At 49.7% G+C, this 27,467-nt stretch overlaps 1 protein-coding gene across 1 annotated transcript in view; it reads left to right on the top strand.

The window, feature by feature from the left end:
• Nucleotides 1-14,657, top strand: part of SNX12 (sorting nexin 12) — a 70,684-nt gene extending 56,027 nt beyond the window's left edge. Inside the window, exons 3-4 of the mRNA XM_063432257.1 lie at nt 11,285-11,409; nt 13,175-14,657. Of these exons, the coding sequence (XP_063288327.1) occupies nt 11,285-11,409; nt 13,175-13,277 (228 nt within the window). The 3' untranslated portion in view covers nt 13,278-14,657. The remainder of the gene's footprint in view (nt 1-11,284; nt 11,410-13,174) is intronic.
• Nucleotides 14,658-27,467: the final 12,810 nt, after the last annotated feature.

The raw sequence follows: 27,467 nt of genomic DNA on the forward strand, positions 1-27,467 counted from the left end.
GCAACCCACCCATGAATCACAAACAGCAGTACCTCCCACCCACAATAACTGGTTACTACACCTGGGTAGAGGAGAACTTTGTCCAGGTCCAGGTGCCTCACCACGGCTGTGTGGGGGACTGGTAGTCTGCCTTGGTGGGTTGCTGAGTGGGCAGAGACCAGCGGTACTCTGCCCTGGTGCCAGCGCTACCACTGAAGTAGCCTGATTGGAGCCTGGTTGTGGGAGGGGGAGACCGACCATCTCCCCTCTGGGTACACAGCTCTGCTGCTGGAGACAGACTGTCTCCCCTTTGGCTAAACAGCCCTGTCGTGGGGGGGCAGGACCGACCATCCCTACCCCCTGTGCTGGAAGTGCAGAGACCACTGTCCCATCTGCACAGGTGTGGGGCTTACAGTCTCCCCCTGGTACATTAAGCTGCCGCTGGGGAGAGGTGGTAACCAGCTCCTCTCCCATTAGAACACTCTGCCGCTGGGGAATGGAGACTGGGCTCTCTATTCCCTGTACATTAATGATCCGCCGCTGGGGAGACATGGTAACAATCTCCTCTCCCATACATACTTCACGTCTCTGCGGAGGGAGACCGACTGTCTCTCCTCCCAGCACAGAGTCCTGCTGAGGGGGAAAGGGGGCTGGGCTCTCCATTCCCTGCTGGATACTCTGCCGCTGGGGAATGGAGACTGGGCTCCCAATTCCCAACAAATCACACTGCCGCTGGGGAGGGAGGACGGCCCCTTCAGCTCCCTGTAACTTGGGCGCAGAGACCACGGTCCCATCTGCGCTGGTGTGGGGCTTACTGTCTCCCCTTGGTGTGCTAAGCTGCCGCTGGGGAGAGGGGGTAACAAACTCCTCTCCCTTACACACTTTCAGCCGCTGGGGAGCAGGGCTGACCCTCTGTACTCCCTGTAGGCAGGGCGCAGAGACCACGGTCCCATCTGCGCTGGTTAAGGGCTTACTGTCTCCCCTTGGTGAGCTGTGCTGCCGCTGGGGAGAGGGAATAACAAACTCCTCTCCCTTACACACCTTCAACCGCTGGGGAGAGGGGATAACAGGCTCCTCTCCCTGCACCGTAGACTGCCGCTGGGGAGCAAGAACGGCACCTTCAGCTCCCTGTAACGCACACTGCCGCTGGGGATCTGGGCCGACTGCCCAGCATCCCTGTAGGGCCGGTAGAGAGACCGCAGTCCCATCTCCACCTGCCATCTGTGGGTCTTCCCAGGACCAATCCGTGAGGCCCCTCAACATTTGTGAGTAAGGGCCACCTGCTTCCCCACCTGGCAACTCTGGCTGCTGCTGGGGATCTGGGCCGGCTGCCCAGCATCCCGGTGGAGAGACCTTGGTCCCATCTCTACCTGCCTGTTGTGGTTCCTCACAGGACCAGTCTATGAGGACCCCCACTTCGGGTTCCTCCCGCCGCCTCAGGGAAAGACGGCTAACCTCCTCGGATGCAGCCTCTACTCGGCTGCTGTAACGCTCGTGCTGCTGAGCATACTTCCTCTCTTTCGCCAACCGGAATTCTCGGTCCAGCCTTCTGTTTCGCTCGGCCATGACCTGGTTCCAGATCACCCGGCGTGTCTCCATGGGTATATCATCCCCATACTCGGCCACTCGCTGCCTCACCTCGGCCAGCCAATCATCTCCAGAGCCAGAACCTTCCATACTAGTCTGCTCGCAGGGGCGCTGCACGAGTGCTAGCGTTGCCCTCAATTTGTAAATCCAAACAGTGTCTCTGAGCTGCTTTACCTCGCACTAGGACGCCATCCCACCGCTTGCCACCAATGTAACGGATCGCCTGGCACCCCGACTGAGTACCTCCGTTAATGGATGCTCCTAGTGCTTCCTGAGGACTCCAAGCACTCTGGCAGACACCACAATCACCGAATCCGAGAAACCTTTAAATTCTCCCAAGCATATGAATGCTGTAGACCATTGAATAGGAACCATACGAATAGGCTTGTACTCCTAGCAGTCAACTGGAACAGCATGCAATAAATCCTTCCCCCAATAATGAGACGACACATCACTTTGAGGGTAAAACAGGAACTCTGGACTGGCTCATCCAGCCTGGCTTTTATTTCCAACTCACACATACAGGCCACACCCAAGGGGAGGCATAAAAGAACCAATTACATAGATGTTACCTCCCACACATCCCCTCCCCTTAGTGTGACACATAATCCCATTATGCATACAGTGTAAAATATACTTTTACACAACTTTCCTAACTTTAAAACCATACATCACATTCACATAAAAATACATATCCACAATCAATCCATTCAGGGGAACAACATATTAAAAAATGGCATGGATCAGACCAGGGGTTCAAAAGTTACTAAAAGTATCTTTTAAAACCCCTAGCTTTCCAGGTTTACAGGGCCTTCTCTGTGCTGGAGAAGTAATTCAATTATCTCCCATCACAGAGACAGACTCCATTAAGCACATGGGGACACAAAGACAGTAAAACACTTTAAAATACATAAATTCACCTTTTACACATAACACACAGACATTTCACCTATCCCCAGATAGCTGGGATCTGCGCGCACAAAACTACCGAATAGCGCGCAGATCCTACTCACACAGTACAATTGCCATGGAGCTAAAGTCTTTCCCATAGTCTTTCATTATATGAATAGGCTCCATGGTATAGCTATCTGGGGTATCACATTCCCATAAGGTCTGGTCCATAGTCCAAAGGCAAGAGGCGGGCAAGCAGCCCCCTCCAAGGACACGTGGCGAGTTCGGTTTCGCCACAACGTTTGTGCAGATTGTGTGTATGTTTGTGTGTGGACTGTTCGTATTATTTGTATAAGGGGAGGGTTATTCTTCATTTCTGTGTTATGAATGTAAATTAGTGATAGTAAAAATGTCTATTTACTGTGTATACCTGTATTCAATATCTACTCAAAATGGCTGATAGAGCACCCGCTCCCACCGACTAACTACCTTGTGTAACAAGATGGCGCCATCATCCGGAGTAAAATCCCGGGATGATTGTGACATCACGCCTCGTAGGATGTGCATTAGATAAGACACTTAACACCTAACCAATTAGAGATGTATTCTCTCTGTTATCTACATTTTTACATATGATGTATTTTTGCCTTTATAAGGGGCTTGCCGCCCCCTGAGTAAACATTCCGAAGTTTTTTATTAACCTGATACCTGTGTCTCAGTGTAATTTACTTCAAAACATGCACGCATTTATTTTAACAATTTGGAAAGGAGCAGTGTAACAGGACCGCTGGCACCCCGACCGGGTACCCTCCGCTGACGGATGCTCCTAGTGCTTTCCGAGGACTCCAAGCACTCTGCCCGACACCATAACCACTGCAGACCCCACGAAACGCCGCAGCTTGGTTGGGGTCTCACCGTCTCCACCCACTCTGGGCCCAAGACCAGGGTCCAGCTTCCAGTAGGTGGACCTCTCCGAATTCCAGAGAGCAGGAACAAAAACAAGCTCTTAGCAGAGCTTAGTGATTATACCCTGGGGAGTACAGTGATTATAGCAATCCCCAGAGTGTAGTTCTCCAATCCCCCAAACATGAGCCGAAACTTCATGAAGGTCCAAGATGATCTGAGGTGCTAGCACACCCAGTCTGGCTTTTATTACAGTTGTTGAAAATACAGGACCGCCCACAGGGAGGGATAAAATAACCAATCATATCACAGTTACATCCCACATATTCCCTCCCCTTATCCTGAGAGGAAACCCAATTATATATACAGTTAAAACATACTTTTTACCCAACTTTCATAACTCTAAAACCATACATCCAGTCTCCCGTTCGAAGTGTTGCCGGTACTTCGACTTTAGTCGAAGTGTCGAAGCGGAGGCGATGGTAAGGGTCGGCGGTGTTCGATGGTAAAATGGCCGCCGCCACGTGGTCCTTTGTCCGATCACTTCGACGACTTCGAAAACTTCGGCTTTAGTCGAAGTGTCGACGATGGTAAGGGTCGGCGGTGTTCGACGTTAAAATGGCCGCCGCCACGTGGTCCTTTGTCCGATGCCGGTCACTTCGATGACTTCGACGACTTCGACAACTTCGGCAGCATCCGAAGTGCCATATAAAAATTGCCAGTCCTTCTCCCACAGTAATTAAAGGGCCAGAATGAGTGACATGCACTCTGTTAGGGCCGAATACGGTTTTTAAAGGGCCCAATCTCCCAGGGCCATAGTCCAAAGGTAGGAGGCGGGCAAACAGGCTTCTCCAATGCCCAGTGGAGAGGTTAGTTTCGTCACAAGCAGATACTCAGATAAACAATTGGTTTGATCCACAATATCTGTGTATATCTAGCAGTATGGTTGGCTTCCCTGGGTTCCAGTGGGGGCCAGGCTGGCCTGGTACAGGTCAAAGACAGGAGCTGCAACAGCAGCTGCAGGCTGCCCTACTACGTTGTGGATTCCCATTCACAAGTGCTTGGAGGAAGTGATCTGAGGACATTTCCTCTATGTGCTGCAATGCTTAAATTGAGGATTGCCCTTCACCATCTTTTCGTATTAGCAGATATTTGAAGTTTTACTGGGACTCCTGATAGGCCAGAGCCTGTTTGGCTCTAGCAGCCTTGAGTGCCGTGCAAAGACACCTCGAGTGCCGTGCACGGCACTAGTGCCGTAGGTTGCCTACCTCTGCCCTAGACCTTGAGTAGGTTTTTTAAGGAACTTTGAATTTTCCCAGGAGTAGACTACAGTACTCACTCACTTCCTTGTGTTCCTGGTGTTCACAAAGTCGGTCCTGGCGGTCGCACTCTTTCTACCTCTAGAATTACCAGATTTTACTAATTACATGACGTAAAGTCATGATTTTATAAAGAACACGGAGGCGAATATTATGCTTATCTCTTTCTTTTATTATACCTCAGCAGCAAAGAGAAGGTATAAACATTCATAGAAATTTTTTTTTAACAGGTTCTCCAAGGGTTAACACAACATTATACCCTTAACCAATAGGAACAGTCCATCTATCTATAACTACTCATGTGACCTTTCCTCTCCCTCTTTCTTTGGTCATGCCGAAGCTGTATCTTTATAACTTGAGAAGACACTGGAACACTCTATCCGTTGTGTCGAACTTTCCCATTTCCCGAACTTGTAAAACTTGTCATCTAGGGCGTCGATTATTGTGAATTAAGCTGTAAAGGGATAGAGAAAAAAGTGGTAAAATGTGGTCTTAGGAACTGTTTGTCACAGTGGAAGTGACTAAATCTTACTATATGCATTATTTTCTACAGACTCACTAGTATATAGTATCTGTTGTTGTTGTAATCAATCTTATCCTATATAATCGAATTAAATCTAGACAAAAAAACACCACGATGACCCTTATTCTACGGTTTATTGGGTGGGATTTCCACTCTTTTTCTCTCGCCGATATAGGCCTGAGATACTTACCGGGTGGGCCAATATTCGCCTCCGTGTCCTTTATAAAATCATGACTTTACGTCATGTAATTAGTAAAATCTGGTAATTTTATTAAAGGACACGGAGGCTCATATTATGCTAGTTCAAAGCTGTGCAATGACTGTCGATGATACCGTGGTCTGTAGGGTGAAAATAATATTCCTTAAAGGTGGATTCACAAGACCAATCTGCCATCCGTAACAGGTCTTCCAACCTGCATCCCAAGTTGAATACTTTAGATGCCATAGCTCCTCTAGTGGAGTGCGCTCTGTATACGGATGTATCTATGTTTGCGGAGGTCATTATCCACTTCACCCATCGGGCTATCGTTATTGAAGATACTGGCTGGTGTGGTGAATTGATGGCCAGAAATAATTCATGATGTCTAGAGTTTCGAAATGCCTGTGTCCGTGTCTCATATTCCTTGAGGCAGGCTATTGGACATAGGTTTATGTTTGATGTCGCTGATTTGGTACGTCTGGAAATGTTGAAAGTCACTCCCATTGGAGTGAACGTGCGTGCGTCGACGTCCAATGCCCGGACATCTGAGACTCTTTTGCAGGATATTAGGCATAAGAGCATGGCCAGTTTCGCTGACAATTGTTTCAGCGTGAGATCAGGGTTCTGTGGCCATTGTTCCAAAAGGTTTAAGACCAGGTTCACGTCCTATATTGTACTATATCGGGGTTGTGGTGGTCTTGCCAATCGAACTCCGCGTAGGAGTCTGCACACCAACAGGTGTTTACCCGCTGGGAATCCTTCTATACCCTTGTGTCCAGCGGATATCGCTGACCTGTATACATTGATAGTTCCGTATGCTAGTCCTTGGTCGTATAGGTGTGTCAGAAAACGTAACAGGTGGTTTACAGAGGCACATACGGGATCCACGTGTTGTTCCATGCACCAACCACTCCAGATGTTCCAAGCTTTCGTATAGGATCTCCGTGTTCCAGGAGCCCAGGCTCCCGCCAGAAGTTCGAGAGTTCTTTGCGAACATTTGGCACGACCCAGGGTCCCCGGAAAGAAGCCACGCCAACAAGAGTTGTCTCTGCGTCATCAGAGGGTGTGGGTTCCCATCTGGGTCCGAAAGGAGACTCGGGTTCTCGGGGAGCATTCTGGGAAGGTCTATGGACATCTCCATGAGTGAAGGGAACCAAGGCTGTGCTGTCCAGAATGGCGTTATGAGGACTAGGGATGTCCGTGCGTGGTCGAGGTGTACTAGTGTTCGTGCCAGCAGAGCGAACTGAGGGAACGCGTACAGTCGTTTGTTCGGCCATGGTTGTAGGAATGCATCCATAGCTAATGCGTCTGGATCCGGTCTCCAACTGAAGAACTCTGGGAGTTGTGTATTCAACCGTGACGCAAACAGGTCTATTTACATCGGACCCCATAGTGTTTGTAATCGTAGGAACATCTCTCGGTTCAGGCGCCAATCGCTGGTATCCCGTAGGTGTCTGGAGTTCCAATCTGCTACGGTATTTGAAAGTCCCAGGATGTATTCGGCCCGTACTGTTATGTTGCGTTCCAAGCAAAATTGCCAGAATTCTGTGGCTAGATCTGCTAGGATTTTGGACCTGTTGCCGCCGAGGCGGTTGATGTACTGTACTGCTGATACGTTGTCCATCCTCAAGACTCAAGATGATGGAGCAGTGCGTCGCGGGGCCCAAGAGACTCTTTAGCGCGAATGATCCTGCCATAAGTTCCAGGCTGTTGATGTGTAGTGCCCTCTCTGATTGGGACCATCTTCAGCCTGTGGAGGTATGCCCACAGCGCGCTCCCCAGCCCCGTGTGCTGGCATCTGATTGTATTATGCAATCTGGGTTGCTGCCGAAGATTGCTCTGCCGTTCCACTCTTCCATGTGCTGTAGCCACCACCTGATCTCCTCCTTGGCTGTGTGATCGAGTGCCACAGAGACTGAGTAGGAGTGCCCTGAGCGTAGTTGTGCGGCTTTTAGTCTCTGCAGGGCCCTGTAGTGCAGGGGTCCCGGGAAGATCGCTTGTATGGAAGCGGAGAGGAGTCCAATTATTCTGGCTAGTTGTCTGACAGTGAGTGTTGGACGAGCCAATGTTCTGCGGATCTCCTTCTTGATGATTTTTATCTTTGTGGGTGGTAAGCTTAGGGTCCCTAAGACCGCCCCTATCTCGAATCCTAGGAATTCTAGGGACTGGGAGGGCACTAGTACCGACTTCTCCCAGTTGATTAGAAATCCCAGGTTTTGTAGGAGTGTTATTGCCCAAGATAAATGTTGTTGCAGTAATAGGGCGTCTTGCGCCATGATCAGCATATCGCCCAGATATATGATCATGCGAACCCCTCTGCTGTGTAGCAGCGCAACCACTGGTTTCAACTGTTTTGTAAAGCACCATGGTGCTGATGATAGGCCAAACGGTAGGCACTGGAACCTCCACATCTGAGTGTCCCAACCGAATTGAAGGAGATATTGACATTCCTTTGCAATGGGGATGGTGAGATATGCATCTTGGAGGTCTAGTTTGACCATTCAATCCCCCAGCCTGAGAAGGTCTTGTAGGCAATGAATCCCTTCCATTTTGAAGTGGTGATATCGTACAAACGCACTGAGCGGGCGTAAGTTGATCACTGGTCTTACCCCACCGCCTTTCTTGGGGACCAGGAACAGATTGCTCAGGAAACCTGGGGAGTGAGGTGCGACCTGATAGATCGCTCCCTTCTCTGCCAGTGCTCCGATTTCCTTTGACACGAGTTCTCTGTCCTGTGGGGTGAATACCATCCGCCGTGGCATTACGGATTGGGTTGGGTCTTTTACAAATTCTATGTGGTACCCTGCCACTGTGTTGAGAATCCAGGCATCGGACGTGAGTCTGTGCCATGCCCCGATAAATTTGGAAAGTCTGCCTCCCACGTGTGAGGTACGAGAAAGGGAGTAGGGGAAAGCACTTACCATAAGGTCGTCGGCCGTATGTGGAACCCCTGTGTCCTCTGGGCTGCCACGATCTGCCCCTGACCGGGAAGAAAGGTGCGGGGGTTCTGGTTTCCGTCTGTGGGAACCTTGGTGTAGTGGGGCCTCGGTAGCCCCAGTGGGAGCCCCGTGATGGACGGCTGGACAGGCGGCCCCGGTATCTGCCAGCCCCCCCAAAACCCTTTGGGGAGAACACCCGTTTCAGGTTTGTTTGCGCCTTATCTAGGGCTGTAAATGTGGTCACGTGATTGCCCAGCTCTTTTACAAAATTGTCTCCGAAAAGGAGACCTTTTGCCTGGAGTCCAGGCTCGGTTATGGCCATTTTGACCAGCTTAGGGTCTATTTTCATGAGAATTGTTTTCCGCCTCTCAGTACTTAGTGCGGCATTAGAGTTGCCGATGAGGCAAATGGAGCACTGCGCCCACTCTCGGATCTCTAAGGGATCTAACGGTGCGCCACCTGAGAGTGTCGCTTCGACCAAGTCGAAGATTTTTGCGCTGGGGCCCAAGGAGTCAAGCACCTTGTCCTGGCAGTGGCGCAGGGAGTAGTCCAGCCCTTTTTTGGCTTTCCAGCCAGCTTTTCCCAGGAACTGGGCAATCTTAGGGTCCACCTCCGGTGTGGCGCAAGCCATATCAGGGACCGTTGGGCGTGGGCACTCCGCTCTCAGCTTATTCCTAGTCGTTTTATCCAGGGGTTTCCTGATCCTGGCCGTTATATATTGGGCCACATGGTCAGCTGGGAACCAGTCTGACCTAGGGTGTTGTAGGTCGTCCGGGTTAAATAGGGGCTCGCCCTGAGGGTCTAGGATGATGGAGTCATCTGTGGCCACCTTACCCGTGCAAGCTGGTGTGATTACCAGGCTGCGCTCAGGAGAAGAGTTCCCCGATTCCAAAGAGCCGATTTCCTCGGACTCGCTCATTACCTCCTCTAGGTCCGAACTAGAGTCGGATGTCTCTGTCTGAGCTTTTGGCCATTTCCAAGTCCTCACCGTTTTTGCCCGGCGGGTGGCTCTTTTACGTGGGGGCCCCACATCCACAGTAGTGACAAGGCGTAACCTGTCCGTCATGCTGGTTTTGGAGGTGTGTTTGCCCATATGGTGGGTCTTTTCCGTAGCCTTATGGCCGCTGAGGGGCGCAGGCTTGTCAGCTTGGGCCTTGGGGCGGAGGCCGCTGGGGTTGTTGCTAGACGCCATTATGGCGTTACTAATAGATTGTGTCAGGTTCTCTGACATCGCCCCCATTGCCGTGAAGATGCCTTGGGTGACCGATTTGGTCATGGTCGCATCCAGAAGAGTGGAACTCCTCCGAGTTCAACTGCTCCATGGATGCCACGTCCTCTCTCTGTGGTGAGCGTGGACGGGTGACAGGGGTCACGTGGTGCATGGTGTCCTTACTGGCATCAGCGGGTGTGGAAACACCTTGGTCCCTGAGGTGCTGCATTACAGTCAAGTTACTCAAGCACTCTGGAACACTGAGCTAGCAGTCAGAGCAGGGTAGACTGATTGCGCACAGGCAATATCTTTGCACAACTTGATAGTGTGCCTAGAATACTGCTGGTCCTTTAAACCTTATGTGGGGAAGTAAAAAAAAAACAAAGTGGGCAGTGAGCTCTGCTGCTATGGGATATAGATCAAGGCACAAACAAAGGCTGTCAGCTTACCGAGTGTTCCCTCCGGAATGGCCGCCAGGGAGCACTGGTAAGCTGACAGCCAATGCCAGTAGCCAATCCGCGCGCGTCCGCCCTCCGAGTGCAGGGGGCGGGCGGGGAAAAAGCGCGGCAAAGACCTGACAGTCTGTCGCTGGAAATGGCCGCCGCACCGTGCGGCCATTATTGCGCATGCGCGAGCGGTCTCTGGGTTCAGAACGCTCGCGCCGGGAAACGCCCGCTACGGTTCGCTTGGGGGGGGGGGGCGAAATTATGAACGGGTAATAAACTACCCGGGTAGGTGCGGGAGGGGGGGGGCGGGAAAACCCAGAGAATACTGTACCTGCACCAGAAGTAGGTAGAGCCGAAAGTAGTAATAATACTAACACATATGCAAAATTACAGTGAAGCAATAAAGGCATAAAAGGCTCTAACAATCTAAATATAAGTTGCTCTGAGGGGAGCTAAAATTAGATGGTACTTAGCTGAGGCAGCAGCAAAGAAAGAGGAAGAGGAAAGGTCACATGAGTAGTTATAGATCGATGGACTGTTCCTATTGGTTAAGGGTATAATGTTGTGTTAACCCTTGGAGAACCTGTTAAAAAAAAAAAAAATTCTATGAATGTAATCTCTTTGCTGCTGAGGTATAATAAAGAAAGAGATAAGCATAATATGAGCCTCCGTGTCCTTTAATAAAATAGTTAAATGTATTGTACTATTTGCAGCTTCTAAAAGCTGGTCAGGGGAGTTGTTTTGATCTCCTCTATCAGGGAGTACTTTTTGGTGCCAGATTCCATTCTACTTACTTAATGGTAAAATATAAGTGAGAAAACCGAATGCTGTAATCTTGAAACACCTTCATGCAACTTATTAATAAATTGAAATTCCACCATGTGCAATAAAATAGAAAATATTAATATTTGGATTATTCTATAATTCTTGTAATGCAATAGAGTTGCAGATTCTCCATAAAAAATATTTTAATGGTCTCAAATATACCCTACAATGAAATAAATGTATCTTAAAATGAAATATGCACATTTTATAAAAAATACTGATAAAAATGTATTTAAAAAACAATTGGGTTCTTTAAAATAAAATTTTTTAAAAGTTGTACATTTTAAATAGAAATTTTTAGTTTAGGTATCTGTATGTGTATATTTTGTTCTTCTCCTTTAACCTTTTCTCGCTGTGTATTTTGAGGGCAACAGCTAGAACTGTGAGAAATGCCAGAATGTGTTATTTAGTTGGTGCAGGGCTAGTAACCCATCTCGTAATTTTTATTTTTTTGTTTTTTCAGATTGTAGTACCTCCACTACCAGGAAAAGCTTTAAAGAGACAGCTTCCATTCCGAGGAGACGAGGGCATTTTCGAAGAATCCTTCATAGAGGAAAGACGGCAGGGCTTGGAACAGTTTATTAACAAGTAACCTTACTTTTAAACCTTTAACATGTCTTCATTTATTTATAAAATATTTTACCAGGAAAGATACACTGAGATTTCTCTTGTTTTCAAGTATGTCCTGGGTCCACAAATCCTTGCATTGTTACATTAGGGTACAATAAAATACAAAAACAATATTAATACACAATAAATACAAAATTTTACATAGAACAGGTAGGAAATATATAATCAACCATGACGGGTGCATTCTTCTTTATATTTCTTTTTAAATTACGGTACATCTGCATCAATCACATTTTATAGTATGTTAGAAAGTAATTTTGTAAGAACATCAAAGTATAGTAATGACATCTACCTATTTATATAGATTATAAATCTGTATTTTCATCTAATGCCAGCTCTTATTTTTTTTTTTTAATTGTGGGATTGCGGTCTGGTTTGTAAATTACACAAAACAATATAACACTTTTTAAAATATCTCAATAAATGTTTTCTGTGCTTAGTTTTTTGTTTTTGTTTTTCCCTTCCAGTCCCTTCCTAATTTTTGGAAGGAGGAAATTACATTTAATTATTCATTTTCTTAGGTTAAGCCCTGATGCCAAATAAAAGTTGTGTCAGTTTCAGTTACTTCTGTATTGTAGTAAGAACAGCCTAGCATTCAATGCAAATTAAAATAAGTTGTATAATATAATTAAAGGGTACTTGTTATGCAGCTACTGCATTTTTGGAATATGTGACTTTTAAAAATCTTTTTTATTTCATTTTGATATGTTGTGATTATATTTTTATGGGAGTGGCCCATCTATCAACTACCCTCGAATTTAAGGGGCCACTATAGTCACCAGAACAGCTAGAGCTAATGTTTGTTCTGGTGAGTATAATCAGTCCCTTCAGGCTTTTTGCAATAAACACTGTTTATTCAGAGAAAAGACAGTATTTAGATTACAGCCTCGGGATACCTCCACTGGCCACTCTTCATATGGCTACTTTAGGTGCTTCCTGGGGCAGTGCTGCACACTGTGCAGCACTGCCATTCAATGTCTCCACCCTCTGCATGGAAATACTGAACTTTCGTCATAGAGATGCATTGATTCAATTAATCTCTGAGGAGATGCTGATTGACCGGGGCCATGTTTGGCTTGATGCTTTGCTTCCTTGACAAGCTCAGCCAATCCAATGCTTTCCTATGGAAAAACATTGTGATTGGCTTTGATCAACACTTCTTATGATGTCAACCAAGAAGACCGATCAGGAGCAGAGCCAGCAGCAGGCTGGAATATAAGTAAGATTTTACTATATTTAGAGTCCAGGGGAGCTAGACTGTGTTTTTAACACTATTGGGTCAGGAATACATGTTTGTGTTCCTGATCCTATAGTGTTCCTTTAATATTATTTGCTTATTTTAGATTGGTTGTCATCCTCCTTTTGTTTATCTGCTGCTGTATTCCCCTTTTGTAAAATTGTAGAACAATGTGAAGTATGTTGATTTTTTAGCAAACTAAATCCAGCTATTGCGCTTTTCCCAGATACCACTGCTGTGCACACACTTCTGCTTGCCTTTTCTATTTTAACAGGCTATCTTTCCTCATAAATGTGCATAGCAATGCTTTTGAAGTATTTCCAACCTAGTATGTTTTGTTAATCTTTTTATTTTTAATTTTTTTGGTCATCTTATGTTGGCAGATGAATATGTTGACCCTCACTACTGCATAGCAATTAGCTTTTTTTCATATAGTTTTATACAGTGTCTCCATTTTAATCTTCTCTAAATTTGCTTACTTTGCAGGATCGCTGGACATCCCCTTGCACAGAATGAGCGCTGTCTGCATATGTTTTTGCAGGATGAAATCATTGATAGAAATTATGTGCCAGGCAAAGTGCGCCAATGAGTGATCTAGGCATTTCCTCAGCCCTCCTTGCCCTCACATCCCCACTGCCTGCTAAATTACATTTATTTTTACACTAAGTCTCCCATTTTACCCCATTTCTTAGTTCCCTGGTGTCCTTAAAAAGCTCACTCTGTGTTCAATGCCTGTCTGGGCACTCCCTCTCAGAATGCTGCCTTTTGAGACTGCAGATGGAAGCATTTTAAACAAGCCTGGCTGCCATCAATAACCTTCCCCTGCTTGGAATTTGGAGAGGGTGCATCCCAAAGATTATTTTTGGTTTTTTTTTTTTTAGTTTTTTTGATCATTGGGATGAAGGTAATCTGACATGCAGGTAATTATCGAAACTGAATATTCATACTTTTACTTTTTTTAATATTATCCTTCAGCTCTAGTGAACATTAATTTGCACTTTGGGAGATTATCATGTCATTGGTGAAAGCACTCTTTCTCCCAAGTCCATGACTTCTGGCCCTTTACAAATGAAAGAATTCTTTAACTTGCTGTACCCCAGGTTTGGGTATAACTGAGCGAGTATGTGATCCCTATATAACTATCAAGGTATTTATTTAATATTATGAATTCTACTCAAAAACCTCATATATTGTATAAGCTGCACAATAGTACAAAATACATATTCTCTAATATGACTAACCACTGCGTTTTAAGAATGACCTATCCCACAGAAACCTAAATTTGATCTACATCATTCATTTTGAAATGCTTAATACTGTGTGCCAAGAGTAGAATGCCTGCAAAAGATGACAAATATGTGAACGATTGGACATTCAAGTGAATTTTTTTTGTGGCTGGACCTGAAGAAGAGCTTGTATTGGTTATGTCACTGTAAAAGGAGAAGAGAGGCCTCACCATTTGAAATTATGTTCAAGCTTCAGAGACATTGTTTTTCTTCATTTGGAGATCTAGAAGATGATGTTCAATGCCTGTATAACACCATAGCCTCCTGATATCCATGGGCAGGGGATGGTGGTAATGCTTAAATGAAGGGGTCGGTTATTTTTGCTGAACTTCTAGTAGGTTTGGCTTTAAAGTTGCTTCTAATAAGCACTTGATATAATGAAAAACCTGTTTAGTTAGCTCTAGATGAGATTGGGAAATTATATTTGTCTTTGATCAGCTTAGGATGCAGCAAGTTATTGATCAACTCAGTATGGGAGTCAGGGGGAATCATGGCTCACTAGACAGGGCACTGTCTCAAGTGCACAGAAACGTTTTATCACTTTATATATATATATATATATATATATATTATTTTTTTTTTATATATATATATATTTTGGGGGGCCCGGGGATCTGAATGTCTTTGCTGCCTGTGTCCTTGTGCTGGAGACCATGTCTGTGTATATAAATATCTATATCTGACATTTGGACTTGGTGTTTTCACTCGTTTGTTATAATTTATACGGCTCCTTGGTAGCACATGAATATGGGTTATGTATGGAAATATATAACAGAACCCCTCGAAACCCCTGCAAAGCAGTAACTGGTGGGGTACAAGCACATATACATCTGCAAATGTAGAATCAGCATTATTTTTATGCAGGAGTGATGTGTAAGCTACTTGTACTACAAGTGACACTTAAAATGGAACTCTAAGCAACATAATCACTTCAGTGTGGTGGTTATGTTGCCAAATGTCTAACAGTTCTTTTGTTAAACAATATGGAAGCAGTTTTAGTGGGGAGCAAGTCCCTCCTAATCTATTTATAATGCAAAATTTACACTTCTGCATTGTCATCAATTCTGTTCAACTTGGATGACTGTAACCGTGGTTTAGCTTGCTATGCATACCCTCAAATAATTGCTGGGCAGTGGATCGTGCCAAGCAAATTAGTACCTCTTCAGTCCAGAATTGTGATGGAACAACATTTTGACCTTTTAGACCTCTTGTCAAGCCTTTGTGTAGGGGACCTAGAGATGAAATCCAAGAATATTTATAACTGAAGCTGTTGGTAGATATGCATTCATATTGCTGTTTAGGCACTGCTTAAAAGTGATTAGCTAAATTAGAAAATGTTACAAGGGCAAATTATTAGCTGTAAAGGTGCAGGGACAGGATCCTAGCACCATAAACTGAAGTTATGATGGTACCTTGTGTCCCTTTTAATTAAATATTTGTAGCGATAACATCTGTAACCGGTGGATTTTGGGCTTCCACAGTCACATGCAGGTTCTCTGTAAACAGTTGTAGCATATTATTAAACAAATACTCCATTTAAAATTTCTTTTGAAATTTGCACTTTTAAAAAACTATTACAAATATAACACACTCCAGACACACACAGCACTTCAGCATGGTAGTATTTAAACTTTCTTCGGACTGGTTCAAAACATTGATGCATCAAAAAATTAGAAATTAAATTACAATGTGGTAGTAATTGGCACAATCAGGTTAAAGGGGGGGGGGGGAGAGGAACGCTAAGGGACAGGGAAGGTGGGGGGGGTGACGACTACTAAAAGAGAGGGAGTGGAGAGAGGAACATTAAGGGGGTGCACTAAGGGAAGGGAAAACACTGGGGTGGGGGGGGGGGACCATGAAGAAGAGGGTGGTTGGGAGGAGCCTTAAAGGGAATGGGGGGCACTAAAAAGACAGGTAAGTAGGGGGAATAGGAACACTAAAAACAGGGTAGGGAAGGGAAGAACACTAAGGGGGGGGGTGGGAGGGGGAGGGGGAGGGAAACACTAAGGGCCGGGGGTGGGGGGGGGGGTGGGAGGGGGAGGGGGAGGGGGAGGGAAACACTAAGGGGTGGGAGGGGGAGGGGGAGGGGGAGGGAAACACTAAGGGCCGGGGTGGGAGGGGGAGGGGGAGGGAAACACTAAGGGCCGGGGGTGGGAGGGGGAGGGGGAGGGAAACACTAAGGGGAGGGGGAGGGAAACACTAAGGGCCGGGGGTGGGAGGGGGAGGGGGAGGGAAACACTAAGGGCCGGGGGTGGGAGGGGGAGGGGGAGGGAAACACTAAGGGCCGGGGGTGGGAGGGAAGCACTAAGGGCCGGGGGTGGGAGGGAAGCACTAAGGGCCGGGGGTGGGAGGGGGAGGGAAACACTAAGGGCCGGGGGTGGGAGGGGGAGGGAAACACTAAGGGGAGGGGGAGGGAAACACTAAGGGCCGGGGGTGGGAGGGGGAGGGAAGCACTAAGGGCCGGGGGTGGGAGGGGGAGGGAAACACTAAGGGGAGGGGGAGGGAAACACTAAGGGCCGGGGGTGGGAGGGGGAGGGAAACACTAAGGGCCGGGGGTGGGAGGGGGAGGGAAACACTAAGGGCCGGGGGTGGGAGGGGGAGGGAAACACTAAGGGCCGGGGGTGGGAGGGGGAGGGAAACACTAAGGGGAGGGGGAGGGAAACACTAAGGGCCGGGGGTGGGAGGGGGAGGGGGAGGTAAACACTAAGGGCCGGGGGTGGGAGGGGGAGGGGGAGGTAAACACTAAGGGCCGGGGGTGGGAGGGGGAGGGAAACACTAAGGGCCGGGGGTGGGAGGGGGAGGGAAACACTAAGGGCCGGGGGTGGGAGGGGGAGGGAAACACTAAGGGCCGGGGGTGGGAGGGGGAGGGAAACACTAAGGGGAGGGGGAGGGAAACACTAAGGGCCGGGGGTGGGAGGGGGAGGGGGAGGTAAACACTAAGGGCCGGGGGTGGGAGGGGGAGGGGGAGGGAAACACTAAGGGCCGGGGGTGGGAGGGGGAGGGAAACACTAAGGGCCGGGGGTGGGAGGGGGAGGGAAACACTAAGGGCCGGGGGTGGGAGGGGGAGGGAAACACTAAGGGCCGGGGGTGGGAGGGGGAGGGAAACACTAAGGGCCAGGGGTGGGAGGGGGAGGGAAACACTAAGGGCCGGGGGTGGGAGGGGGTGGGAAACACTAAGGGCCGGGGGTGGGAGGGGGTGGGAGGGGGAGGGAAACACTAAGGGGAGGGGGTGGGAGGGGGAGGGAAACACTAAGGGCCGGGGGTGGGAGGGGGAGGGAAACACTAAGGGCCGGGGGTGGGAGGGGGAGGGAAACACTAAGGGCCGGGGGTGGGAGGGGGAGGGAAACACTAAGGGCCGGGGGTGGGAGGGGGAGGGAAACACTAAGGGCCGGGGGTGGGAGGGGGAGGGAAACACTAAGGGCCGGGGGTGGGAGGGGGAGGGAAACACTAAGGGCCGGGGGTGGGAGGGGGAGGGAAACACTAAGGGCCGGGGGTGGGAGGGGGAGGGAAACACTAAGGGCCGGGGGTGGGAGGGGGAGGGAAACACTAAGGGCCGGGGGTGGGAGGGGGAGGGAAACACTAAGGGCCGGGGGTGGGAGGGGGAGGGAAACACTAAGGGCCGGGGGTGGGAGGGGGAGGGAAACACTAAGGGCCGGGGGTGGGAGGGGGTGGGAAACACTAAGGGCCGGGGGTGGGAGGGGGTGGGAAACACTAAGGGCCGGGGGTGGGAGGGGGAGGGAAACACTAAGGGCCGGGGGTGGGAGGGGGAGGGAAACACTAAGGGCCGGGGGTGGGAGGGGGAGGGAAACACTAAGGGCCGGGGGTGGGAGGGGGAGGGAAACACTAAGGGCCGGGGGTGGGAGGGGGAGGGAAACACTAAGGGCCGGGGGTGGGAGGGGGAGGGAAACACTAAGGGCCGGGGGTGGGAGGGGGAGGGAAACACTAAGGGCCGGGGGTGGGAGGGGGAGGGAAACACTAAGGGCCGGGGGTGGGAGGGGGAGGGAAACACTAAGGGCCGGGGGTGGGAGGGGGAGGGGGAGGGAAACACTAAGGGCCGGGGGTGGGAGGGGGAGGGAAACACTAAGGGCCGGGGGTGGGAGGGGGAGGGGGAGGGAAACACTAAGGGCCGGGGGTGGGAGGGGGAGGGGGAGGGAAACACTAAGGGCCGGGAGGGGGAGGGAAGCACTAAGGGCCGGGGGAGGGAGGGGGAGGGGGAGGGAAGCACTAAGGGCCGGGGGAGGGAGGGGGAGGGGGAGGGAAGCACTAAGGGCCGGGGGTGGGAGGGGGAGAGGGAGGGAAGCACTAAGGGCCGGGGGTGGGAGGGGGAGAGGGAGGGAAGCACTAAGGGCCGGGAGGGGGAGGGGGAGGGAAACACTAAGGGCCGGGGGTGGGAGGGGGAGGGGGAGGGAAGCACTAAGGGCCGGGGGAGGGGAAACACTAAGGGCCGGGGGTGGGAGGGGGGAGGGAAACACTAAGGGCCGGGGGTGGGAGGGGGGAGGGAAACACTAAGGGCCGGGGGTGGGAAGGAAACACTAAGGGCCAGGAGGGGGAGGGGGAGGGAAACACTAAGGGCCGGGGGTGGGAGGGGGAGGGGGAGGGAAACACTAAGGGCCGGGGGTGGGAGGGGGAGGGGGAGGGGGAGGGAAACACTAAGGGCCAGGAGGGGGAGGGAAACACTAAGGGCCGGGGGTGGGAGGGGGAGGGGGAGGGAAACACTAAGGGCCGGGGGTGGGAGGGGGAGGGGGAGGGAAACACTAAGGGCCGGGGGTGGGAGGGGGAGGGGGAGGGAAACACTAAGGGCCGGGGGTGGGAGGGGGAGGGGGAGGGAAACACTAAGGGCCGGGGGTGGGAGGGGGAGGGAAACACTAAGGGCCGGGAGGGGGAGGGAAGCACTAAGGGCCGGGGGAGGGAGGGGGAGGGGGAGGGAAGCACTAAGGGCCGGGGGTGGGAGGGGGAGGGGGAGGGAAGCACTAAGGGCCGGGGGTGGGGGGGGAGGGGGAGGGAAGCACTAAGGGCCGGGGGTGGGGGGGGGAGGGAAACACTAAGGGCCGGGGGTGGGAGGGGGAGGGGGAGGGAAGCACTAAGGGCCGGGGGAGGGGAAACACTAAGGGCCGGGGGTGGGAGGGGGAGGGGGAGGGAAGCACTAAGGGCCGGGGGTGGGGGGGGGAGGGGGAGGGAAGCACTAAGGGCCGGGGGTGGGGGGGGGAGGGAAACACTAAGGGCCGGGGGTGGGAGGGGGAGGGGGAGGGAAGCACTAAGGGCCGGGGGAGGGGAAACACTAAGGGCCGGGGGTGGGAAGGAAACACTAAGGGCCAGGAGGGGGAGGGAGTGGTAGGGGGAGGGGAGGGAAACACTAAGGGCCAGGAGGGGAACACAGGGAGGCCTGAGTGGGGAGAAAGTTGCACATAGGGACTGGGGATGAAAGCGACATACAGAAGGGCCTGGGGTGGAAATACAAAGTGGCTGGGGGCGAAAGAAAAATGTACAAAGGAGCTGGAAAGAGTAAGACACAATGGGGAAAAATAGGGCATAAGATACATTAAAGGGGATAAGAAACAAAAAGCAGGTTAAGAGACACACAGGTGAAAATGCCGTCAAAATCATCTTCACCTGCGTACCCAAAAATCCTTGCACCGGCCCTGGGCACAACCAACAAAAAATTAAACTATGACTATGACTACAACAAAGAAAGATTAAGGTTCTGTTTAAACTTTTCCAAATAATAGGAATGGATCCACAAAATCCTAATGGTATGGACAACTTCTGAAATGGGTAAATAACCCCTGACAACAGGTGAGTAACAGTCAGTATGATAGTACGAAGTGTGGAGTTTGTTTAATCCCATAGGCAGACAAATATCACTTGGCAAATTAATAGAAAAAAAGTTTTGAAAATTAGTCTTTATGTAGTGAAGTTTCGTCATGATTAAAATAAAAGGGAGAGGGGGCGGAGCCAAGCTACCATGCCGAGAGGTCGCACAGGAGATGAGCTCCGTGCAGAAATGCTCTAAATAAGCCAAAATTGGGGCAAAAACCACAATTAAGACGGTTGGGCGACCTGGGGAAATGAGAACCAAACCGTGGGGCCAAGACTCAGGTATCCCGACCGAAATCGGAGGCATCTAACCACGGATAGATCCGAGGCCTACTCAGACCAAACGAGGGAAGCGGACGATCTCCACACCGCCTGCAGCCACGCACCTGGAGGTCTCCCGGTACAATTCCTACCCCCCCCCCCTGCCGGTGAGGGATATCCCGGCACCTAAAACTTCCAGCTTGAGACACAGCAGCAAATCCGAAACGGGATCTGCCCCACACAGCCGGACCAGCACTGGCAAATATTAGGCCACTGGGACGCAGCTAAGATGGCCGCCCAGCAAAGGCCCCAAAAGCGGAGCACGTACACCCAACCACCCACGCACCCCCTAGGGGAGTTCGACCGGTTCTGCAAGAGCCTTTGGACCATGCTATGTAACCGTGGAATGACTTACCACCGGGCAGCAAGACTAGTGGCTACATGGATCCGGCCAGCGACCCGTCGGCGCCATTATAGGCACCCGCCACAGGCACCCAGAAAGGCCGCCAAACTACGCAATCACCGCCGTTCACACTGTAATGGGCGCGGGACAACTAAATCAGCCTGCCATGCCGACTACTCACCTGTTCCGAGAAACGGCGCTCAGCAGAGCCCGACCCCTTCCCTCCAAGACTGGGGTACCACACGGTCTCACAATCCACTGATTACTGGAGACAGACCTCAAAATAAGGCCCTGCACGCGACTACAAGGAGAAAGAACAAGGCGACTGAGCAGCAAGAAGCCCCGACGCGAAGCTGGTGGAGATCAGCGACAAAGCTCACTAAGGAACAATCTTCCTGGCCACTGGGACTGTACCCGACGGGCATGGGCTGAACCACTGACTCTCCGCAACCTACCAGCCACAATGACTAGACTCCCACGGACACACCAAATAATTCCCGACCAGCGGTATTTCTCACTCTTCATGTGTTTTATTTTTTTTATTTTTGGTATGCTATCTAAATTTTCTGGGCCCTGCATGCATGTATAACCGGCCCAAAGGCTGCCTTACGCTGAAAGGAGGGCTAACCTCCGACTATTCCCGACACCAGCTGATTGGACTCGGCAAACTCGCCAGACCCAAGAAGAGAAACAAGTTATTAACATGTTATATGCTATATCATATTCACTCCGTTTTACCTACTTAATGCATGATTTTTTTTATTTTTTTTTTTGCATCTATACAAGCGAGAACCTACACCGTTATATATTATCTTTAACATGTACCTATTTAGCAAACGCCAAGACGAATAATGCTAGGTTTAACTATCTATACAAGCGAGCACCTACACAGTCATATATTGCCTTTTCTAATATTAACATGTACCTATTTAGCAAACGCCAAGACGAATAATGCTATGTTTAACTATCTATACAAGCGAGAACCTACACCGTTATATATTGTCTTTCCTAATATTAACATGTACCTCTTATGTTTACCTATCTATACAAGCGAGAACCTACACCGTTATATATTGTCTTTCCTAATATTAACATATGCCTATTTAGCAAACGCCAAGACGAATAATGCTATGTTTACCTATCTATACAAGCGAGAACCTACACCGTTATTATGCTATGGTTAACAAAGTCTTAAAAAAAAATGTGCCTGTACCTCAATGCCGCATATGTATAAACCTGTGAACTTACTGTGATTATGTCTGCTGTTGTGGCAACGTACATCATTTTGTCAAACCATGCACAACAAAAATAAAGAATTAAAAAAAAAAAAAAAAAAAAAGGGAGAAAACAATGGTATAGGTTGCAGGAGTGGTGACTCTGCACTGTGTAAAATTTCCTTCCGGCTAAATAGTGAAATAGTTTTATCACTCATTGTTGATCTCTACCTTTACCCCCTTCCTCCCAAATCCTGTGAATTCTCACATGAAATTTTATGTGAAAATATTCCCCATTTAGAAAAGTCATCATAAAGGGACATGCTCACTTTCATATGCAAATCGGGGTTAGCATACTGTACCATTTTAAGGGTTATCTCTGAAAATGATGCCACAGGTAAATGTTTATTAAAGTGGAACGGTCATCATTTAAGGTTTTGGCATATTATGTGACTGTGCAGCTTTGGTGTTTAACATGGGAGCTACAGTGCATATTACCTGATGCTGTCCGTCGAAGCCGCTGCCATCTATTATTATGTTTTATTTTTTTTTTGCTCTTGGTGCATCAACTGTATGGAGCCCATGTCAGTGCTCTACTCTTGCATGTACAAGAGTACAGCACTGATGGCTTTGAAGGAGATTGCGGACACTTCAATAGATATTGCCTCATGATCAGCGAGACAATGTCTTTTTCCAACAGGGACTTGACAAAACTTGATGGCAGTAGTGCTAACTTTTGTGAAGCATAGGAAAAATGCAGAAGACAAAATAGTCACTGTATATTCTTATATCTTTTGACTGTGTTGGAATTTCAGTGAAGGTGGTGTATTGGGAGACAGACCCGCTTTAACTATGAAAGTAACGTTAAAGGGAATCTCCAGTGCCAGGAAAACAATCCGTTTTCCTGACACTGGAGGGTCCCTCTCCCTCCCACCCCCCAATCCCCGGTTACTGAAGGGGTGAAAACCCCTTCAGTGACTTACCTGAGGCAGCGGCGATGTCCTTCATCGCTGTCTCCGCCTACGCGACGCTCCTCCTATCCATTGCATCGGCTGGTGGGCGAGACTGATCTCGCCCACCGGCTGAGGGGACCTAATGCGCATGCGCGGCAATGCCGTGCATGCGCATTACGTCTCCCCATAGGAAAGCATTGAACAATCATTTCAATGCTTTCCTATGGGGAATTGAGCGACGCTGGAGGTCCTCACACAGCGTGAGGACGTCCAGCGACGCTCTAGCACAGGTTTCCTGTGCTAGAAACCAGGAAGTTCTGTCTAATAGACAGCCACTAGAGGTGGAGTTAACCCTGCAAGGTAATTATTGCAGTTTATAAAAAAAACTGCAATAATTACACTTGCAGGGTTAAGAGTAGTGGGAGTTGGCACCCAGACCACTCCAATGAGCAGAAGTGGTCTGGGTGCCTAGAGTGTCCCTTTAACCTATGTCTTTGGGATTTAAGCTTGAGAAGGTCTGAATGCAGGTCACCAGTCCTAATCTGAATGTAAAGGCATTTGGATTTGAGAGTAGAGCAAAGGTAGTACAATAGGTAAGTTGTGTTTGATTGTTATGTATCAGTGTTGATTCTGTCAACTAACATTTGTGAGATTTAATCAACTAAAACAATTCAGATGACTAAAATGGCTTTTTATTTTTTATTTTTTGTCAAACATTGTGTTACAAATCGCTATTTGTAACTGGCCCTTTAAATGAGAAATTGCCCTGCTTCCCTGGATTGTGGAGAAGCATGTTTGCCAGCCTCCTGCCTCATGACTATGGCCCCTGGAAGATTGTGCCCCTGAAAACTTATTAACATTTATTGGGTGTGTATGGCCCTTTAAGAACCGTCTGGGGACATATTGTGACTTTGCTGAACAATGCCCCTTTAAGACTATGTCCCCAGACCGGTAAAATAACTTGTTCCTGGCTTTCCCCCACTTGGTTCAGTAAATAGGGCTTACTGAACCAAGTACCACACAGGCAGACCACCCAGAAGCTAAAGTGTGCAGGCAATTTACCTCCCAGGCTGTGAGGTTACTGCCGGTCAATTGCACGTGGCGGCGGCCATCTTGGTTTCCTCGAATGCGGTCAGCGGTGTATGCTAAAGATTCTGTGGAACTGAAATCGGCTACCCATTTTGCCGAACACCGCTGACCCTTACCTTCTCCCATACGGAACTTGCAGCTCCAGAGACTAAGTCCCGTTCGAAATGGGACTTAGTCGTTTTTTTCGCATGAAATTGACCGACCGCACAGCCCAAATCTATGGAACTGTTTTGGGCAGGAAATTGTGCTTGCGGTCGGTCATAAAGGACTTCCAGCTAACTTTTGATCCACTGGAGGGATTTGGCTGATTTTTGGAAGTGTTTATGTTTGATGTATGCTGAGTCTGAATATGCAACTTTTATTGAAATTGAATGTATGGTTTTAAAGTTACAGTGTGTATGTGAAAACTGTATTTTTACTGTATGTAATAATTGGTTTAACTGTTTATCTGAGGGGAGGGAACCTGTGGGCTGTACTATGCTGTTATTGGTTAATTTCATCCTCCCCCTGGGAGTGTCCTGTGTGTACCTTATCCTAATAAAAAGCAGGCTGGGTGTTCCAGTCCTCAGACCTCTTCTGACCCTCAATACGTAGCCTTGTCTCGTTATTGGAGGGAACTGCTATATCACACTGGGGATTGCTATGCGCTGCATATTCCCCTGAGCTCTTAATCACTTAGCTCTTGTAAGAGCTTGTTCCGGATACGCTCTCCTGGAGGAGAGGTCTTCCCCACACGGTCCTGGAGGACAGAAGCCGATCCAGGGTGGAAGGAAGACGGCGCGGCTCCAGTTAAGCTACGGCGGTTGTGGAGCCTGCGGTGGTTGTGGTGTCGTCTGCAGTGCTTGGAGTCCTCTGAGAGCGCTAGGAGCATCCATCAACGGAGGGTACTCGGTCGGAGTACACGGAGCTCCGTTACATTGGTGGCAGCGGTGGGATGGCGTCCTAGTGCGAGGAGAAGCAGCTCAGAGACACTGGTAACGTTTGGAGTTACAATTGAGGGCAACGCTAGCCATTGGGCAGCGCCCCTGGCTACAACAGGATGGAATCAGCTGGTTTGCGGACAGCGTTCCATGATGAGGAGGAGAAGGAGGCCGCAGATTACAGGGATGCAGCCAGAAGGGAACTCTGGTATGATGCCCTGGAAGATGCCCAGTGGCGGCGAGGTGAGGGCCTCCCCAGTGATGAGCAGCGGCTACAGAAGCGTGTGGCAATGCGAATATGTCTATTGGGGGAGCAGCCCCTAGATGAGTGGGTGGCAAGACTGGAGACCCTGGTATGGCGAGAGATCGGGCTAGACAACGCATACCAGGCCCTCTGGTGGCATACCATTCGACTTACTCCCTGGACGGCCGAGCACGACCTACCGGAGGGGGATGATTATGATGGTCCTGGTCTACTTCAGGATGCCATGGAGGAGGATCTTGATTTCGGCAGCACGGAGGAGTCTAGGTTTTGGGACATCTACGACTACCGGATGGGCATGTATGTCTGGGCTGACGAACGCGAGGTGAGAGAAGACATGACCCACCTGGTAACAAGGGAGTGGGAGCTGGAGCAAGACTACCTACACCTGCTCAGCTCCGTGCAGCCCCAACCTACCCAACAAGCAGAACCAGGTCTAGAGCCCTTCAGCTGGAAGGATATCGTAGAGGTTTACTGGGAAGATCCCCAACCCCAGAGTGAGTGTCAGGGAGCCGAAGGTGCCGTCCTTCCCCCCCCAGCAGCAGTGTGTCCTACAGAGAGCAGAGACAGTTGGTCCCTCTCTACAGCAACAGGACAATGGTAAGGGAGTGGAGACAGGCGGTCTCCCTCTCCAGCGGCAGTGTGTACCCCAGGGGGCCGAAGGTGCCGTCCTTCCCCCCCAGCAGCAGTGTGTCCTACAGAGAGCAGAGACAGTTGGTCCCTCTCTACAGCAACAGGACAATGGTAAGGGAGTGGAGACAGGCGGTCTCCCTCTCCAGCGGCAGTGTGTACCCCAGGGGGCCGAAGGTGCCGACCTTCCCCCCCCAGCAGCAGTGTGTCCTACAGAGAGCAGAGACAGTTGGTCCCTCTCTACAGCAACAGGACAATGTTACGGGAGTGGAGACAGGCGGTCTCCACTCCCTCTCCAGCGGCAGCCTGTGTTTCCGGGAAAGGAGCACAGCACCCCCTCTCCCCAGCGGCAGCTTACCCTAACAAGGGGAGACACCAATCCCCCAGACGGCGCAGATGGGACCGTGGTCTCTGTGCCTGACCTACAGGGATGCTGGACAGCCTTTCCAGATCCCCAACTACCCTCACCGGGACACCCAGAGGAGGGGGTAAGTACAAATTCCCCTCCCCAGGTAACTCCTAGCGTGGCACCAGAGTTAACAGAGGCAATGTTAACCCCTACTGACGTCCATGTTCCCTTGGCTACTGAGCCGGACTATGACCCAAGCATCCCAGCAGACGAGCTGGCAGCTGGGCAGAGTGCAGTCGGCCTCTGCCCTACCTTTGTCCCTGGTCCAGAGCCTGATGTCCTGCAGGCTACCCCAGCAGAAGAGCTGGCAGCTGGGCAGAGTGCAGTCGGCCTCTGCCCTACCTTTGTCCCTGGTCCAGAGCCTGATGTCCTGCAGGCTACCCCAGCAGAAGAGCTGGCAGCTGGGCAGAGTGCAGTCGGCCTCTGCCCTACCTTTGTCTCTGGTCCAGAGCCTGATGTCCTGCAGGCTATCCCAGCAGAAGAGCTGGCAGCAGGGCAGAGTACAGTCGGCCTCTGCCCTCCCGCAAGTCCCCACAGCATGTTACCACATCACCACAGCAAAATACCCAGGTGCAGTAATTGTGTCTTGTGGGTGGGTCACCCTTGTACCTGTTTGTTGTGGGTGGGCTACTCTGGCATTTGGTTATTGTGGGTTGGTGGATCGACTAACGGAGGCACTGACCGACAGAAGGTCAGGTGCCTGGTTAGTCTTCCCCCCAAAGGGGAGATGTGTTACAAATCGCTATTTGTAACTGGCCCTTTAAATGAGAAATTGCCCTGCTTCCCTGGATTGTGGAGAAGCATGTTTGCCAGCCTCCTGCCTCATGACTATGGCCCCTGGAAGATTGTGCCCCTGAAAACTTATTAACATTTATTGGGTGTGTATGGCCCTTTAAGAACCGTCTGGGGACATATTGTGACTTTGCTGAACAATGCCCCTTTAAGACTATGTCCCCAGACCGGTAAAATAACTTGTTCCTGGCTTTCCCCCACTTGGTTCAGTAAATAGGGCTTACTGAACCAAGTACCACACAGGCAGACCACCCAGAAGCTAAAGTGTGCAGGCAATTTACCTCCCAGGCTGTGAGGTTACTGCCGGTCAATTGCACGTGGCGGCGGCCATCTTGGTTTCCTCGAATGCGGTCAGCGGTGTATGCTAAAGATTCTGTGGAACTGAAATCGGCTACCCATTTTGCCGAACACCGCTGACCCTTACCTTCTCCCATACGGAACTTGCAGCTCCAGAGACTAAGTCCCGTTCGAAATGGGACTTAGTCGTTTTTTTCGCATGAAATTGACCGACCGCACAGCCCAAATCTATGGAACTGTTTTGGGCAGGAAATTGTGCTTGCGGTCGGTCATAAAGGACTTCCAGCTAACTTTTGATCCACTGGAGGGATTTGGCTGATTTTTGGAAGTGTTTATGTTTGATGTATGCTGAGTCTGAATATGCAACTTTTATTGAAATTGAATGTATGGTTTTAAAGTTACAGTGTGTATGTGAAAACTGTATTTTTACTGTATGTAATAATTGGTTT

The sequence above is a fragment of the Pelobates fuscus genome, chromosome 9 (assembly GCF_036172605.1).
Source record: "Pelobates fuscus isolate aPelFus1 chromosome 9, aPelFus1.pri, whole genome shotgun sequence".
Lineage (NCBI taxonomy): Eukaryota > Metazoa > Chordata > Amphibia > Anura > Pelobatidae > Pelobates > Pelobates fuscus.